The 18,715-nt window shown below is 33.6% G+C and overlaps 4 protein-coding genes and 1 pseudogene across 5 annotated transcripts; 2 read left to right on the forward strand and 3 right to left on the reverse strand.

The window, feature by feature from the left end:
* Positions 1-865: 865 nt before the first annotated feature.
* Positions 866-3,995, reverse strand: LOC120204399 (protein tesmin/TSO1-like CXC 5). Of its 2 annotated transcripts, none has more exons than XM_039204496.1 (7): positions 3,889-3,995; positions 3,396-3,777; positions 2,940-3,047; positions 2,214-2,391; positions 1,646-2,002; positions 1,121-1,224; positions 866-1,017 (listed from the first exon to the last, which is right to left on the reverse strand). In XM_039204496.1, the coding sequence occupies exons 2-7, from the start codon at positions 3,767-3,769 to the stop codon at positions 900-902; spliced, it is 1,239 nt and encodes a 412-aa protein (XP_039060427.1). In that variant the 5' UTR covers positions 3,770-3,777; positions 3,889-3,995; the 3' UTR covers positions 866-899. The 2 variants fall into 2 exon arrangements, 1 of the variants encoding a protein (XP_039060427.1); XR_005523933.1 differs by having other exon boundaries at positions 1,001-1,017; positions 1,121-1,262.
* Positions 3,996-5,410: 1,415 nt separating this feature from the next.
* Positions 5,411-6,710, forward strand: LOC120204397 (annotated as a pseudogene).
* Positions 6,503-9,484, reverse strand: LOC120204400 (probable lactoylglutathione lyase, chloroplastic). The gene is made up of 10 exons (XM_039204497.1): positions 9,214-9,484; positions 8,649-8,844; positions 8,443-8,567; positions 8,237-8,301; positions 7,789-8,001; positions 7,635-7,682; positions 7,428-7,535; positions 7,182-7,322; positions 6,951-7,080; positions 6,503-6,711 (listed from the first exon to the last, which is right to left on the reverse strand). Exons 1-9 carry the CDS (start codon positions 9,368-9,370, stop codon positions 7,039-7,041), a joined length of 1,095 nt encoding a protein of 364 aa, XP_039060428.1. The 5' UTR covers positions 9,371-9,484; the 3' UTR covers positions 6,503-6,711; positions 6,951-7,038.
* Positions 9,485-9,851: 367 nt separating this feature from the next.
* On the reverse strand, positions 9,852-10,233 carry LOC120204398 (carotenoid 9,10(9',10')-cleavage dioxygenase-like). Its single transcript, XM_039204495.1, has 2 exons — positions 10,058-10,233; positions 9,852-9,964 (listed from the first exon to the last, which is right to left on the reverse strand). Exons 1-2 carry the CDS (start codon positions 10,223-10,225, stop codon positions 9,860-9,862), a joined length of 273 nt encoding a protein of 90 aa, XP_039060426.1. The 5' UTR covers positions 10,226-10,233; the 3' UTR covers positions 9,852-9,859.
* A 3,524-nt stretch (positions 10,234-13,757) lies between these two features.
* LOC120204402 (carotenoid 9,10(9',10')-cleavage dioxygenase-like) lies at positions 13,758-17,958 on the forward strand. The gene is made up of 13 exons (XM_039204499.1): positions 13,758-13,877; positions 13,946-14,077; positions 14,169-14,271; positions 15,279-15,538; positions 15,755-15,934; positions 16,101-16,179; positions 16,266-16,347; positions 16,488-16,550; positions 16,628-16,766; positions 16,973-17,294; positions 17,372-17,436; positions 17,533-17,688; positions 17,782-17,958. The coding sequence occupies exons 1-13, from the start codon at positions 13,770-13,772 to the stop codon at positions 17,956-17,958; spliced, it is 1,866 nt and encodes a 621-aa protein (XP_039060430.1). The 5' UTR covers positions 13,758-13,769.
* The last annotated feature ends 757 nt before the right edge of the window (positions 17,959-18,715 follow it).

Raw genomic sequence — 18,715 nt, forward strand, 5'->3', positions numbered from 1 at the left:
AAGTTCAAACCATTCCCATTTTCCCCTTTTCTCCTTCACTTAATGCATGAAACAGGTATTACAAATAAGATGACATTCTTGGAGTCTATAGGAAGCAATTTTTCTATGCAAAACAGCTAACAGATAAGAGTCTCTATAACAATGAATATACCAACCATCAAGTCTTCCAGAGTGCAGACCACAGTAATTTGTCATACATATAATTTTGAAGTGTAACCGAAGGATAGTGTAGACTTCTCAAATATTCATGTTCTCACCATTTCCATTTATGATCACCAACTATATAATATCAAGCCATTCTTTGGTTGAGCTTATTTATTGTTTCACTTTTTTTGCAATATCCTACATGATGCCCCCTTATGCCATTTAAGTACCATAAAAGTAGTTCCAAATTCCTTTCAGAAGGAGGGCTCTGGTCACTAAGATGACTTTCAAAACACCATACTAGATCTATTGATTCTGTACCTTCTATATGTGATAATGTGATCAACAATAGTTTATCAGTTAATACCATAATGCACCGTCATTATTTTTCTAACAAATAAATGATTGGTTTCACCTATGTAGGCTGAATGGCAGAATCATTAACTTAAACTTATCCACACAGTTGTAATTTTCAAACATAACATCTAAAATGAAAATATATAAAACAAGTTATTTTACCAGTTTCCCTCTAATTTAAAAGATGACAAAAGCTTCTGTCTTTCAAAGCTAAGAAGGGGACCTGTATTGAGAAGATGTGGATTGCAGAAAGACACTTTATGACAAGGATAAAATTTGGTAATGCATGATAGATTGATAGTATATGCAACACATTCTTCGTTGCGGCAATCTCAGCCATATGATTAACTAGAAAGTTGAAGGCGATACTGCAAGGAAAAGAACAAGAACTTCAGGATTTATGAATAATAATTAGTACCTGCAGCAATTGCCTTTCCAGCTTCTGATGAAAATAACACAAAAAGAGAGCACAGCTCCTTGACATCCTGTGGTTGGAGGATGTTTGCCAATGGTGATCTTCAATAATGCGAAGTGACACTATTTAGCTTGTAAAAGGGGGAATGAAACAAAAATGGATGTTTCTGTTAATTACAAGAACTAAAATAAACACACTTCCTACTTGTATGTGAATTTTGAAGATCCTAATGACGCTGTATTAGCAATGCCAGAGGCAGGAACAGATAATGGAGAAGATGTGGCCAAGAAATCTCTTAGATGATTTTCCTGGTTGGAATTCGAGAGATATTAGTATCCAGTTTTCCCTTGAAAGAAGAGAGTAAACAAGCAAGCCAAATTTTGGTTGCATTGTGTAATCATTAAAATCTTAAAGCAGTTGAGACAAAATTAAGTGCCTTCTCTATTCATCCACAAAAACCATCCTTTGTGTCAATTTGTGAATATACCAAACAAAACAGATTATTCCCGACGAGAGAGCCAAAAAGTCCATCCATGAAATTAGTTCTCATTTAGATACCATCACTAATACAAAACCTGTGGTGCCTGATGGTAGTGGTGCCTATAAGACGATCACATAACATAAAAAGGCTGAAAAATAATCATTTTTCTATGAAGATTGCACAGATCCTATCAGTGTTCTTGATCAACCAAGATGACTTGTGCATATAATCAGAATTCAAGGAATTACCTGTTGCTGTTGAACAATTTTTTGAATTGATTGATTTTTCACCGCTAGACCAAATATGAGTTCTTCACTTTTTCTCTTCTTGGATGCCAAAGGAATCCCAAAGCCAGATGAACCAACAGCACCACTAATGGCTGCATATGCAGCCTGCTGTACATAAGCTATTGAATTATGGTCACCATGAACGAGAGCTCTTCTTTCTTCACTTCCGTCGAAGTTCTTGCAGTCCATGCACTTGCAATTTTCAGAGCATAAAATATTAGCTTGGAAGCACTCACAATACTTCTTGAGACAACCAGATTTCTTGCAATGACATCCTTTATTGTGCTTTCCGACCGTTTGGACATTATGTGCATCGTCCTAGATTTGTTTCAAGACAACAAGAAACTTTTAAAAGTCAACAAATTCAAATTTCCAATTTTCTATATAAACAAATACTTTGATTGGATCAATGACACAAACTTCAAGTAGAAAGAATAATTGATATATACTCGGGTTAACATTATTCTTCAATTTGAACCTCAAAGAAGGATATCAAAAGGGGGAAATCTTGACGGTCATGATAACATACCCTTGTATCCTGAGGTTTGTGGGGACTGCTGGCAATCTTCGGTCTAAATGCATTTGGATTGCGTTCTAAGGTTGCTACAACTGCTTCTTGCCTTGCTGCCTCATTCTCCACATTGTTATGGCAATTTACGCAATTGCAACCATTACAATAAATTCCAGAAGCAAAGCACTCACAGTACCTAATAATAACCAAAAACAAAAAGCTAAATTGTAACCAATAAATAAATGTAAGAAAAAGATGATAGACCAGAACCATGGAGCAATAAGTTTAAACGTACTTGCAAATACTGCTCCAATTTAAATAAGACAATTCATAATAGATCCTAAATACATGGTAAACAATAAAAAATTAAATTAGCTGACCCTTATTCCCATATGTAATGGGGTAAGGGGGAGGTAACAAAGATTGTTTCATATTCCCACTAGCAAGAGGAATATTATTGATGTGACTAAAATTTTTTCCTCAAAGAAAGCTTCAAATATACACTGAGAACAATGGATCATCTACCACAGACAGAAGAAAATAGATTAAGTAAAAGTCGACTGCAATTTGACAGGTCACTATTATCCAGACAATGTTTCCTACTGAAACAACTTAGCATTTCGCTTAGTCGGCACAAAAGATCAATGCCATAATAGCATGTAGCACTTTGATATGTATGACTTATAGATCAAACATCTAACTAGAAAGGTGACATAGAATCTAAATAAATATTAATGAACTTACAACTTCAAGCACCGAGAATTCTTGCAATTACACTGCTTCTGTTTCTTTGGTGTTCCATCTTTTGCTTCAGCATGTGCTCGTGGTCTGGACCTTGGAGACTCTTGCTTGCTGGACAAACAAGAGTTAAAAACAACATTATGCAACAAACACATTTCTAGTTGTACACAATGTTCTCACTATTGCCAAAAATGACCAGAAATGTCTCTTTAGACAGAAAAGACCAAAAAGCCAAACAGATCACACTGATCTCATAAAAAAATAGATTCTAAAATTAGACGAAAAATCCACGAAGAAGGATGAATCAGCTTTAGGATCAACCAAAACCTCATTCAAATCATCAACACGCTTATTTTCAAGAATTTTTTTTTTAAGGTATAAAAACGTTATAATTTTTTCCTAACAAAAAGAGGACATCTATAGTCTAGAGCGAACTTAAAGATTTAATGAAAAAACTACCTCAATTGAAATGTTTGCATCGGAAGCTTCTGAACTGGATGAGGCACCCGTTGCATGAGGGTAACCGACTGCGAAGGCGGCCGCCGTGTTTGAACTCGTGGCGTTGACGGTAACTGAGGTTTTAGTTGTGGCAGCGGCTGCGACTGCACCGTTTGCGGCTGTAAACTTAACATCAATTGCAGTTCCTGCGGTTGATGATGTGGCTTCGTTGGCAACGTCGTTTGTGATTGCCATTCCGGTTGAGGCTGCGACTGTAAATGCATCTGGTGATCCGGTGACTTCGCATTTCCCGACGCGCGACACCCCGCCGTGAAATCTAGTTGCCTCGCCAATTTCTTCGGTGTGAAATACGAAACCGTTTCTCCTTCCCCCATCTTTCAATCTTCATACCCAAAAAAAATAAAATTATTAAACAAATAACAGTAAATTAAATTGAAATTCAAAAAAAAATTAAAAAAAAATTGCAGAGTAATGAATTTTCCTTTCAGTTTACCGTTCAAATTTCCGTTAAAAAAAATAAAGTCAAAAGGAAAGCTTTGAAGAGTGAGGAAGCTAAGCCGCCATAGGCTTAGAGCTTTGTGCTTTTCTTTTATTCTTCTTCCTTCGGCCTTTGCTTTGCTTCAGTCCCTCTTTTTCTCTCTCAAAATCTTTAAATTTGAAATGTTGAGAAAAGTGGACGATTAGATTTGTTTTGGACTGAATCGGACAGCTGAAATTGAATCTTTTTATTGACGGATGAGATTTAGGAGAAGAGTCAGGAATGATTGAATACCGTTGGATTAGATATGTTTAGGGATTTTTTCTGGGAAAGTGAAGTGGAATTTGGCGCTAATGAAGTCCAAAAGCGATAGGATTCTTGTTTTATTGCAAACGTGTACGGTTAAGATTGCGTGGTTGTCTAAAACGGACGGACGATATTCTTGTAAAGCCTGCAAGAGGAAACGTTGTCGCTTGACCCATTTTCAAGGGACCCAATGAAGCAAATAAATTTAAATTTTTGGACTAAAGATATTTATTTCTTCAATTTGAATTCCTTTTTTATAGTTTGAACTTTCTAAAAAGCATAGAAAAAACCAGAAAAAAATGCAAATGTAAATATATAGTTTAATTCCACTAAAAGATTTTAAACTGAAGTCTAAATTTTAAATTTTAAATTATAACAAAAATTTTATCATCGTCTATATTTTAAATTAGGTTATCCATAAGATAACCATAAAACGTCATATTTAAATTATATATAAGATTAATACATACTTATTTATAATTCGATCAATATATTTTACATATATTTGACGTTAAATTTGAACTAACACTTACTGTTAAAATTAATAAATCAATAGTTGACAAAAAGATTTGAATGACTTAATTTGAACAATTTGAAGTTTTTATATCAATTTAAAATTTCAATCATATTTTCGATTTCAAAAGCTTTAAAGATCTATAATATAATTAAATCAACATATAATTAGGGGTGTTTAAATTCGAATGTCGGATATGATCCGATCTGAAAATCCAAATATCTAAAAAATCACATACCTGGGTATCTGAATCTGAATATAAAATTTAATTTGAAAACAAAATTAGATTCTATATTTTGTGACTTAGTGTAACTTATTCGATGCTTCAACTATATATATAATTACTCACACACAATAAATAATTAAATAATCTAGTTTTTATTGGGTTGTAGCTTTAATGGGTTAGTGAGTTACTCATTTATTGGGCTAAAGACTATTTAAAATCTAAAAGCCTATTTTTTTTTAATTTTCGGATAATCCAAAATTAAAATTTATCTTATCCATATTCAATCCAATTATCTAAATTTTTTTCGGATATTCGATCCGAATTATCTAAAAGTAAAAAAATGAATTAGATATCTGAAATTTTAGATTAGATCAACGGATCAGTTCTTTTTGTATACCCTTACATATAAGGATATAATTTAAATATGCTTAGTACAATCAAATTCAAACCTTTTTCAAAATGAGTCCTCGGAATGAAATAATCATTTTATAATGGGTATTTACAGTAATTTCGATACAAATAGTTGATTAATAAATTGATAGCAAGTTGTTACACTAAAAAATATATTAATTATTATTTTAAATTCACCTCAAATGGTAACTGTCAAAACCAAAGTCTCAGCTTAAAGAAAGTAAGGCCCTTCACTATTATAATCTTTGGTGTTTCTTGGAGAATTTAGAGCACTAACATGGCTGCTTGAATGGTTTTTTTTTTTTTTTTTTGGTTAGTGAGCACTAACGGGGAGATGTTTGAAGGACCAGAAAGAGAGGTAGAAGCAAGATATTAGAGCCCAAAATGCACAGCTTCATGAAGCTGTATCGGTTGCTGGAGTTGCAGCTGCCGTTGCAGCACTTGCAGCCTCGAATCCATTGGTACCGGAAACAGCAACTACTTGTTCCCAGACCTCTATTAACGAATCAACTGCTATGGCGTCAGTAGCAGCTCTTGTGGCTTCCCACTGCATTGAGATTGCAGAGAAATGGGAGCTGATCATGAACAAATCTTAACAGTGGTTAACTCTGCAATGAATGCAAGAACAAGTGGAGATATCATGACCCTAACAGCTGGAGCAGCCACAGGTTGTTCAAATCGCTTCAAAATTCTATTATCGGTCAACATTTCGTGTTTATAGTTGATTTCAGATGACTGTCAACTTAAATCTAACACATTTATGCAGCCTTGAGAGGCGCTGCCACACTAAGAGCAAGGCTGGGAAAGGGTACCACTTTTGCTCTAGGTGAGGAAAAGGGTGAAGGCGGCAACGAATTGCATGTCTCGAAAGCATTGAACTTCATCGCAACTGGGGAAGAAACACTCAAGCGCACAAGAAAAGGTACATACATTCAACACAAATCTTCTATCTGCAGTATTTGTTAACAAAATATTACATCTCATCACCATGTTGATGACAGGAGATCTACATTGGAAGCAAGTTTCTTTCTACATAAACTCAAACTGACAGGTATAACTATAAACAAATTCGAACTTGATTATATAGAAATTGTTCATTAATACATACACAGCAATTTTAGTAATGAAAACAGGTGGTGATTAAATTGAAAAGCAAAAATATGGCTGGCAGATACACTAAAAAGAAGTGTAAGCTAAGTCTCGTATTCGAATAGAATGTAAGTCGATTATCTTTGTTACTACTTCCTGTATTAACAGAGTTTACACTGATTTCCAGGTGTGATCTTTGGAGTTCATAGTGACATCCCCGCATGGACTAAAAGGGAGGTAGAAGGCAATTCCGAGCAGAGAGGTTACTTCGGGATTGAAACAGGCGATAGAATAACAGAAGTTGAGTACGAGAGTAATGGTGACAAACAGATGTGGATAGATGGGATCCAGTATATGTTGAACTGTCGTAACAATATAGCATATTTCTAAGAGAAACTAATCCGATTCATGGAAAACCTGGATTTTCATTTCTGCAAAGCAATCATGTTTGAATGTATATATCTGATTCACCGTGTACCGAGCTTAATTTGCTATTAAAAGCAACTTCTTCGATAGGATACCAGATACGCTTGCAGCATCTAAATTCTAAACAGAAAAATTGCTACTGCATTTCTATCAGGAATGAATCGACAGGGGTAGCAGCTATAATTATATGTGATCACTCGAGCTCCTTGAGGAAATCAATGTTATCAACAAAGACCTGCAGGACATGAAGAGAAAAGTTTAGGTATTCAAGTCACTTCGATAAATATAACCCTCAAAGACATACACTCCAAGATAAAATATCATTATTAGCCGTACTGATTTCCAGCCATCAGGGTCCAGGCAAACCGTAATCTTAGTGTTGATTCCCGCCAAGGGTCCAGGCTCGCGAATAACAGTTCCTCCAAATAGCTTAATTGCTTCTGCTGTCTTATAAACATCATCTGTGCCTATTGCTATCTGTTAATATACAAGACTTCAGTCTATTATGGCATAGAATAATCCAATTCACATGAAAGATGGTTAAACTAAAAAACATTGCAATAAAAAGTAGAAAGAGTCCACCTGCGCATAACCATTTCCTTTATCATATTCATTGACACCGTAGTTGTATGTCAATTCGAGCACTGCATTTTTATCTTCAGGACCATAGCCCAGCATGGCTGTCGTATACTGAAAAGTAGGCATAAATATTCGTAGAAACATAAAAAAAATGAGCAGATATGATCAAATATTCAAGATTTTGATGGTGATTAAAGGGTGAATCTTTACCTTGTACTCTGGGTTATCTTTTACTCGAAGAAGCTCCATGCCAAAGGCCTACAAGTCCAGGAACAAAGCTAGGGGTATAAGCATTTTAGAAGAAATTAAAGTTGCTAAACTTCAATAGAACAAAGGTTGTTTGACTCTGTAAAAAGCCACCAACCTTCTTGTAGAAATTAATAGATCGATCGAGATCACCGACTCGAAGCATTACTTGACAAAAGGGCTCAGGTGTAGGCTTCCTCTCTAAAAGTTCAAACGTATAGCCATCTGGATCTACGATATAAGCGATTATCGTATTCCCTCCTTTAACAGGGTCAGGTTCCCTTGTAACCTTTCCCCCCTTTGCCTTTACTAGATCCACTGTTTTTGAAGCCTACAAACAGCAGTTATTTGCATAAACAAAATGATTATAAAAAACAACGAGCTGAACCGAAAATGGATGACACTGAGCCGACAAAAATGCTGAAATTTTGCATGGCTTTTCCCTTGTCAATCATTACAGGCTATAGCTCTGCATGCATTGCCCATCAAACAGCAACTAAGTTTCTTTCTTTTCGAGTTTCTGCTAATGGTATGCACAAGAAGATGTAGTTGAAGAAAGAGCTTACATCGTCTACAGCAATACCAAAATGACCAAATCCGTTCCCAATATCATACCTATCAACTCCATAATCTGCAAATTATAACACAAAAGCATATTAGTGTATAGATCGAACCTATTTAGTATGCAAAAGTATGAATCACTAATCAGTACTTCAGAGGTGAGGTAGACGTATAATCATATTGACATATACTACATGAGATAATCACTCACTGTAAGTAAGTTCAACAGCAAAATGAGAATCTTCAGGTCCATATCCAAGAAAAGCATTTGAATATTGCTCCTCGGGTATGTCACGTTTCCTTAACACCTTCATTCCTAAGCATTCAGCGTAAAACCTGCAGCTTGATAAAAGGATTAGCCATCTGAATATGATCCAGAATCACTGAATAGTATGTCCGGTCAATGAGAAAGCATACTTTATAGTCTTCTCTAAATCTCCAACACGGTAAACAACATGAAGCATTCTTCTATTGTCCTTTTTAACCCAATTTAATGCATCTTGCTCCTTAAAAGCAGTAGCTATGTTTTCAGATTTACCATCCTCAATTGAGTTTCGTTCTGCTCCAAATAATTTAGCCGCATTTGCACCAAGCAATTGTGACTGAGGGATAGCTGAAAAACAAGCACCGAAGCTCCATTACGAGCATTAATGAAATAATCCATTGATGCATTAGCTTAACAAGGGTCTAAAAAAGGGATTAAACCAAACATCAAATCCGCAGCACTGTGTTTCATCAAGATCATCAAGAAGACAAGAAAACATGTACAGAACAACTTAAATGATCAATCCTCGAGCTCAAGGAACTGTATTGAGAACTTAAACAACCACAAAACTCAATGAAAGCTATCACATTGTAAGCAATATCAATACAAATTCAGTTTCTTTTTGTCATTTCCCTAGTTCTTTTCCAACAGGGTTGAAAATTCTATTACAAAACATAAACAAAAGCATGAAAGAGACATAGGTTTTAGAGCTTTTACCTGTGCCGAGTTGAAATAGAGCGAGCCTTCGAGAAGGATGGTGATTGTAACAGTTATGAATACAGCAATGCTTGAGAGAGTTTGATTGGAAAGAAGGTGTTTTCATTGAGAAAACCATGGTGGAAGCTGATGCAAAAGGCAATGTTGACATCAGCATATTTTCTTTGTAATTTTACCTTTTTTCCTTATCCAGTTCTAGTTCATGGTCCGACCACAAAGTCCTTGGAGAAGACATGAACGAACGAGGGCCTTGTGTTTTGTAATAAACTCGATCTCTAGTTCTCTAATTTTGTGCGTCAGGTTTTTTATTTGTCTTCACGTGAGGGTTTTTATATAATGGGCTTTGAGGTTTAAAGGACTTTGCTAGTGTAAAAATGGTACGTTCTTTAGATATCTGGGTAATCAATTCATGGGCTTGAGCTCTAACATTTCAACCATACAAGAATTTGCATCAAAATCAATAATTACATTCATGTATTATAAAATTAGGATATACTTAGATAATTTTATTATTCGGTCTGATATCTTAAAATTTTTATAATCTCTTATTTTATTAATCTCATCCACAATATGATTTATAACTGATCCATGTTATTTTGAAATTTTAGAATTCAGAGGGGATTATGGTCAATATCTCATTTTGCAGCTATATTGGCCTAAAACATCCATGGAAACCATATGGAACTCTTAATGGCAAGGTGATTTTGGCTACAGGCTTGCTGGTAAAGCTCTTTGCTTCAATGATAAGGACCTGTTTGCAATTTAAAAAATAAAATAAAATAAATGAATAACACTTATGTCCAAAAATAGATATATTATTCAGCAGCTTAAAATCAGCAATTACTTGAGATATATTGGTATCTTCATTGTGAACAAACGTGATAGCCCAACCATCATCTTCTTCAACACCTTTGTCTTTAGGGACAAATGCAGCTCCACTGCAGAAAGTGTTCTTCTCAAACATATGATATTCCACCTTTTCAACCCTTGATTTTCTCCCTAGTTTCAACATCAAAGATGGATGATGTTAGTTAACCGACAGATAGCTGATGAAAGAAGTAGAGTGTTGTTAGTTGATAATATAAATTATCAAATTGTAACAATTCAAAGTTGAGTGATCAAAATCTGCAGAAAATGAAACAAAAGTCATCTCTACAATAGTTTACCTTTTTTTATCCCACGTGGCAATGCAATTCGCAATTTTGAGCTCTCGTTCCAATTTGTAAAGTTAATCACGTTGAGCTTGAAAAAGCAATGGAGATCCATAGGGAAGACGGGTGCACACACAACCGGTTGGGTCTCATTTCACCTAATAAAAAATTACTTAAAGTCTAAATATTAAATAAACCAACTGATGTAATTAAATAAACACTAACTAAAGATGAATTACTAACCTGCCGAATAAATGATCACATCGACACCTGCCGCTAAATCCAAATTCCATAGATCATATGTAACTCAAACCAATAACTCGCGTCATTCTCAAACAAAGGAAGGTATATTCCAAACTATTTCTACGTTCTTATACTGCCAACAAATAAATTATCCTTTTATTTTCTTATTCCAAATTGTCTATTTCTAGAGTTTTCTCGTCCATATAATTAATATATATTTTTAATTCTAAAATCGGTAAATCTAAACAATATGATGTAATTAATATTTGTGCACAAGACAAAAGAAGTAATATGAGTTAATCCTTGGGTAGAATATTCGGACCTAAAACAATAACAAGTTAAGATTTGCACAACAGACAAAATGGAGTTTTTAACCACTGTGATATTTCGATTCGTTCAAAGTTTTTGGTTTATTGTTTTATTTTGGCTAAAACTATAATTAATAATTAAGTTAAATTTATTTATAATTATAGTAGATAAAAATTACTTTATAATTAAATTTATTTAATAAAGTAAATATTTATTTTAGATAAGAATTTTTATGAAATAAATTTTTGATGTTTAAGTATTTGATTCTATAAATAGTGATAATGTTTTAACCATTAGAATTATGTGAGAAAAATATTTTGGAGAGATATAATCCTTTTTGGGATCCATGTTTATGTTGCAGAGGTAGTTTTGTAAGGTTATTGAGAGTTTTTTGATACACCGAGTCATCATGTATTTGTATTATCTGTGTTCTCTATGTTTATAATGGATTATTTTTCATCTCGCATATGAAGGTAAGTAAGGTTGAACCACGTTAAATTTCGTCTTTTGTGCATGTATTATTTTATGTTAATATCGCTTTGGTTGTTTTTTCACTATCAAATTCCTAAGAAATAGTATTGGAGCTATGATTTGGGCTGTAAAATTTTGAATAAATTTATAATTACGGATTTTTGTTAGTGATTTTGGAGACATGCAATAGGATGTAATTCGCTTGCTTCAATGGAGTTTATATAAAAATTAAAATTGTTGAAGGCTTGGTGGCAGTGCTTCAACAAATACGCGACTTACGTAAAGATTGAACTTGTTGAAAACTTAAAACCAATTTTTGATGAAATTTGGGTTAAGGGAAAATTTTGTTATATTTTGACCCAAATTATAATTGATAATTAAATTGAGTTTATTATAATTCTAGTGGTTGAAGATTATTTAGCAATTACGTTTATAAATAATTATTTTAGGCAAAAATAAGGATTATTGGTGATTAAATATTTTGCTCTAATATTTTAACATTTAGAATTATGTGAGAGATAATTATTTTGGAGATATGTATTTTTTTTAGATTTCTGCAACTTTTGAGGTTTATATTGCAAATATAGTTTTGTATGGATATTAAGAGTTTTTGGGATACACTGAGTTTATACCGGATTTTGAAATACATGTGATATCATTTACTTGTACTCTTATTATTCTTTACATTTATAGTGAATTATTGTTCAACTCGCTCGTAAAGATAGATAAAGTTGAATCATGTTAAATCTCATCTATTATGCATATCTTATTTTATGTCGATATCGCTTTAATTGTTTTATGTTAATATAGCTTTGATTATTTTTGTGCTCTCAAATTCATAACATTTATCTATGAAAAATTTAACTCAAAAGTTAAAATCTCATCAATTGATCTTAATTTAGATTTAACTTAATTCAAAAGAGTCAATAATTTAAATTTAATAAATTAAATTAAAAAATCGTTTGAAAATGAACAAAACATAAAGCAGGATGATCATTTAACCCGACTTCAATAATTCTAATTTAACACAAATTTAGGTCAAGATCTTTTATTGAAAATTTGAGTTCGGTTTAGAATGAAAATATTTGATTAAATTTAGCCCAAAGATAATAAAATAATTGATCTTTATATATTTAGAAATAATTGTTATACTGTCATTCTCTATGTATATTTTCAATTAGCTTCATACTTTACCTAATAAAAATGAGATGTATATATTTGATAAGGTCGGTTGTGAGTTTTTATCTCAAAAATCGGTTGAGATTTTAGAGTGGGGTGAAAATTCCCTAAGCACGGGTGACAAGTGGAGAGATGTTATATTCAAATCGAGTTTGGATATATAAAAGTTTGATCCGCCTCGATCCATGACAACCTCTAATCTAGGGTGATTCAAACCTAAATTGGTCTGAATTTGGGTGTCGAACCCAAATTCAAATGACTCGAATACGAAAACTCATTTGACAATTTTTTTTTTTAAAAAATAAACCTTAAATTATCTAAATAAAAAATATCCAAAACAAAAGAAGATTAATTAACCCTAAAGATTATACATTTAAGTATCAGATTGTTAATTAAGCCTAAGGGTGAGTTTGGTTCACGGAATGTAAGATTACCAGTGGGAATAAGATTACCAGTGGGAATAGGATTACCGACGGGAATAAGATTACTAGGAATGTTATATTTTGTGTTTGGATCGTTTAGCATGAATTTAAGATTACATTGTTTGGTTAAAAGAATAAAAGATTATTGAAATATATATTTTACCAGATTATCCTTATTATATATATATTTTTTAACAAGTTGAATTCTACTATAATATTACTATAATTAATTTATATATTTTTCTTAAAAAAATTAAATTCTTAAAATTCATATAAATTTTTTTTACAAAATTGAGAAGATAAATGGTTTAATGAAAGGGTAAAATTTTATTTTAACCCCTAAACTTCTTATAAAAATCTAATTATGAATTTTTTTTTTTTTGTAAATCTAAAATAGTTTAAGGATAAATTTATAATTTAACTTTCGTAGAATTTTTATTATTCAACGACTGAAGAAGGATATTTTTGAAGAAAAAAATTAAGGGCATTTTAGTTCAAAACTCCGGTAATCCAACAAAAGAACGGAGTAATCACATTCTCGGTAATATACCCCAAAATATCATTGTTGGTAATATAAAATTACCAAAGAATAAGATTACTGACCAACCAAACGATAGAATGACATTCTATTTCCTCGGTAATCTCATATTAGTTAATCCAAACACCCCTAAAGATTAATTAAAAACTCCGTTCGCAATTGGGAGTGACAACATCGTAGCTTCTCTATATATTATTGGTTCAAAAAGTGTCCAAACTATGAAACAGATAACATAGAGATCAAATGGCATCTTCTTGTTCGCCGTTTCACGTCCATTGCTCTGCTCAAAAGCCTTCAATATCATCACCCAACTTCGATCACTTGAAATCCACACTTTTATCTGCGTTCAAGGTCAGTTTTCTTGTAATTGAAAACCCAGAACTCTTTCATTTTTCTCATTGATTTTGTTGTTTGGGCAGCCATTTTTGAAAGAAATACAGCAACTTCCATTGCGAATAGATGCGGGTGTAAAGAACACTCGTCTCAAGCTTGTCGACGCATTTGTTGATTCCGTGTTCGAGTTCGTTGATCAGCCATTGCTCCCATCTCAGGTAGTATACATACGGGTCAATCCGTGTTGGGTTTAAGATCATTTTGAATTCGAGTCATTTCGAATTTACGATGGATAATGTCATGTAACAGAGTAATTTTGCGCCAGTAGATGAGTTAAAAGAAGGCGTTCAAGTCAGCAACATTGAAGGGGAAATACCAGATGGTTTTGCAGAAGGTGTCTACATGAGAAACGGTCTGTCATTCATATAATCACTTTATTATTCCAATATTTGTCTGAATTTGAGTTAAATTTTAGGAGGAATACAACCTTCCAAGCGACGGTATCTTTTAGGACGAAAACATGTGTCAAAATACGCTGCTATTCCCTGTGTTTTGACAAAGTTTGAGATTTAATCATCATACACTGGTATTTTTTACTAAAAAGTTTTAGTTCAATTAATACTGAAGTTGGTTTGATTGCATAGGTATACCATCATCGAATTTTGATTAAAATTGGTCAACTTGTGTACAGGATCCTTATATCATACATTTTTGACGAATTTAATCCTACCTACTACAATTTGATAATTTCTAATCATATCCTCTGCTTTTACGAAAAATGTATTTTTAGTCCTCAGCCTAATATGTAAATGCATCTTTTGACATATGTATTAACCGAATTGGAGAAGCATGTTTTATATGTCGTTTGAATCTCAAGGATACTTTCTTACAAGACACCAACTAAAAACATTGACCAAAAGGCTAAGTTGGTCTGATCCGACATGTAATGCCTGCACCTTTGTTTTTGGTGACGATTATAATTTGTAAAGACGTGATAGAAATAACCACAGAAAATTCAACCATTATTCTAATCAACAAAAAGAAAATCCCTCAAATTCAACTTTGGTTTTGTGCTATGAATCGGTAGAATCTTACTATTTTGTATTTGAAGTTGATGCTTCTCATTACAGTCCAAAAGTTAAATTCTATGATGTGGTCTCATTGGATAATACTAGTTTTTGTTCTTCTTAATTGTCTATAATTCAATTTCAACCCTTCAAAATTAAATTTATAGCTTTGCCCCCAAATGTTTTTAATTTCATTTTGGTCTCCCATACTAAATAAGTCAACAATTGAACTCAAAAGCTCGAACTTCGTTAAAACACAGGGACTAGCAACATATTTTAACCCTTATAATTCAATTGTGATTGTGAACAGGAATACTTCTCAATAGGTCCTTGGTTATTGCAATAATTGTAGGATCAAACCCCATGTTTGGAGCATTAACATCGACAAGTTCCATGTTTGGGAGCTCAAGTTACACTTGGATAGAAGGAGAAGGAATGCTTCATGCTTTATATTTCTGCAACGGTCTTGACGGAGGCTGGACCGTTGTTTACAAAAACAGATATGTCGAAACCGACACGTTCAAGCTCGAAAAACAACGGAATAAACCGTCGTTCCTACCGGCCATTGAAGGGGATTCACCGGCTGTTTTGTCTGCTTATTTGTTTAACATGGTGGGATTGGCTTATCCTTCCTGATTTTTCAGATTTTTACTTAATTGGTACGCGGGGACATTAAAATCTCTAAAACTATCAGATTTCGACTCACCCTGACCTTATAATAATCATACTTGGTTTCCTCGTCATCCCTATTCATAGAATCTGTTATCTCTTAAGCTGCAATGACGTGTGGCTTTTAAAGTGTTTGATCCAATTTACAATTTGTCTCAGTTGAGATTTGGTAAAGTAAACAAAGATATGAGTAATACCAATGTGTTTGAGCATGCCGGGAAGACGTACTCAATTGCTGAAAACCACGTACCTCAAGAGATCAACATCCTTTCACTACAAACTTTGGATGATTGGGATGTTAATGGAGCTTGGAACAGGCCATTTTGCTCTCATCCAAAGGTTCTTTCTCTTTCCCTACACTGATTATATACATAACTCATGATCTGACTCGACTTAAATACCATTCATTTAGAGATTTGATCTGACTTGACTCTCAACAGTAAACACCTGAGGATTTAGACGAATATATATCTCATCTTTGCTACGTTAATTTATTCTGCAACAGAAAGCTCCAGGCAGTGGGGAGTTAGTTATTATGGGGATTGATGCAACTAAGCCTTTTGCTGAATTGGGAGTAATTTCAGGTTTGTTTTTTTTTTTTTTTTTCATCTTTTGCTTTTAGCTGAGCTTGGCCAGTTGCCACCTTCTAAAGTGTGTTCATTTACTATAGAAGATGGACAGAAATTGCTCCACAAAGCTGATCTGAAATTAGATAGATGCATCCTATGCCATGAAATCGGAGTTACGCAGAGGTAAACTAATTTAAAATGAGTCATTATTTGAAGATGTTCGATGAATTAAATTTAAAAGACGAATATAACACACTATAAATACTCGTGTGTGATATTTATTTTCACACATTAAAATCTGAGGTGGATTTTCCTTTTGCAAGGTACAACGTATTTATGGACCAGCCTTTATCGTTGGACTTGAAGAGGCTTGTTGGTGGTGGCCCGTGAGTTCAATTCTTTATACAAAATTGTCCTTTTTGAAGCTTAATTCTTCTAAAAGATTGCCAATGTTGTCATGTAGATTAATAAAATATTTAAAAGAAGGAAATGCAAGAATCGGCATAATGCCTCGTTACGGTGATGCAGATTCGATTCAGTGGTTTACGGTTAAACCCAACTGCACATTTCATCTCTTCAATAGTTTTGAAGATGGCGACGAGGTAAAAACTATAGCCGGAATCACTGTAAATTTCAACTTTCTTACTGCACTGATATTAGGGATATTAAAGGGACTTTAAAACGAATTTTCCCTTTTTAAGAGGACATGCAGTAGCTTCATCCCTGCATGCACATTCAACTTCGCCTCGGATTCTGCCGTCCCTAAATGATAAATATAACAAAATGTCCTTGTTTTAACTTCCAACAGGTTGTGGTATGGGGATGCAGAGCTCTTGAATCAGTAATTCCAGGGCCTGAAAAGGGAAAGAACAAATTTGATTGGTTCTCGAGAAAATTCAGGCCTTTAAACTCCACCGGAGGAAGCATTGATTCAGTATCAGAAGACCAATTAGTGTTTCCTCGTCCTTATGAATGGCGAATGAACATGCAAACTGGTGATGTAAAGGAGAGGAATCTAACAGGGACTGATTTTGCCCTTGATTTTCCATTTATTAATGAAGCTTTCATAGGACTTGAAAACAAGTATGGGTATTCCCAAGTACGTGATTCCATTGCAAGTTCTGCATCAGGTAAGTCAGCCATAAAATAGTTCCACAGCTTATACTTTCACTATGGTCAAATTAAGCTTATAGTCCCTCTATTCCAGGCATGGCAAAATATGGAGGTCTTGCAAAGCTGTATTTTGGAGAGCAGAACCCTGAATCTTACTTGGTATTTGAATTAGGTCCCTCAAATTTTCTTTTCTAATTCTGTTCATCAGCTATCTGTCGGTTAACTAACATCATCCATTTTTTATGTTGAAACTAGGGAGAAAATCTAGGGTTGAAAAAGGTGGAATATCATATGTTTGAGAAGAACACTTTCTGCAGTGGAGCTGCATTTGTCCCTAAAGACAAAGGTGTTGAAGAAGATGATGGTTGGGTTATCACGTTTGTTCACAATGAAGATACCAATATATCTCAAGTAATTGCTGATTTTAAGCTGCTGAATAATAAATCTATTTTTGGACATAAGTGTTATTCATTTATTTTATTTTATTTTTTAAATTGCAAACAGGTCCTTATCATTGAAGCAAAGAGCTTTACCAGCAAGCCTGTAGCCAAAATCACCTTGGCATTTAGAGTTCCATATGGTTTCCATGGAGTTTTTAGGCCAATGCAACTCCAAAATGAGATCTTGACCGTGATCCCCTCTTTGAATTCTAAAATGTTAAATAACATGGATCAATCATAAATCGTCGGTAAATTCTTCAAGATTTTGGGAATGTAAAGCACTTGAATTCCAAGTTATATCATTTGTAAATTCGATATGTATAATAGAATTATCTAGATATATTCTAGTTTTATAATCTAACTATTTTATAATATATTGTTGAAAGTATTAAAATGGTTTTCAAGTTTGGTAACCAACTTTGAAAAAATAGTTTTCAAAGTTTGGTAAATGTTTCTTTGAAAATAGTTTTCAAAGTTTGGTAAATATTTCTTTGAAAAATAGTTTTTCAAAGTTTGGTAGATGTTTGTTGAAAAATGATAATGGGATAATCATAATTAATACCTAGGCTTTAGGGTATTTACAAGATTAAGTCATTAAGCTTCAACTATAAATACTTTAGCTCATTTAGCTTCAAAACTATTCCAAAAATAATTTCTTTCTCCCAATACTAGAGAGCTTTCTTGTGAGTAGTGAGTGTTTTGTTACAGCAGTCAGCAGTTCGTCGGGAAACAACAAATTAAAATTCGACGATGTTCGAGATCTGGTACTGAGCGAAGAAATTCGACGGAGAGAATCGGGTGAAGCATCAACCTCCTCAGCCTTGCACACGGAGTCCAGAGGGAGAACTTCAGAAAGAAATTCAAATCGTGGTAGATCGAAATCCAGAAGGGGAAAATCAAGAACAAGAAATAAAGATTTTACCTGTTATAATTGCGGCAAGAAGGGCCACTTCAAAAGAGATTGTCGAGCACCGAAGAAAAATACCGGCGCACAGGAA

Source organism: Hibiscus syriacus, unplaced genomic scaffold (assembly GCF_006381635.1).
Source record: "Hibiscus syriacus cultivar Baekdansim isolate YM2019G1 unplaced genomic scaffold, ASM638163v2 tig00010869_pilon, whole genome shotgun sequence".
NCBI lineage: Eukaryota > Viridiplantae > Streptophyta > Magnoliopsida > Malvales > Malvaceae > Hibiscus > Hibiscus syriacus.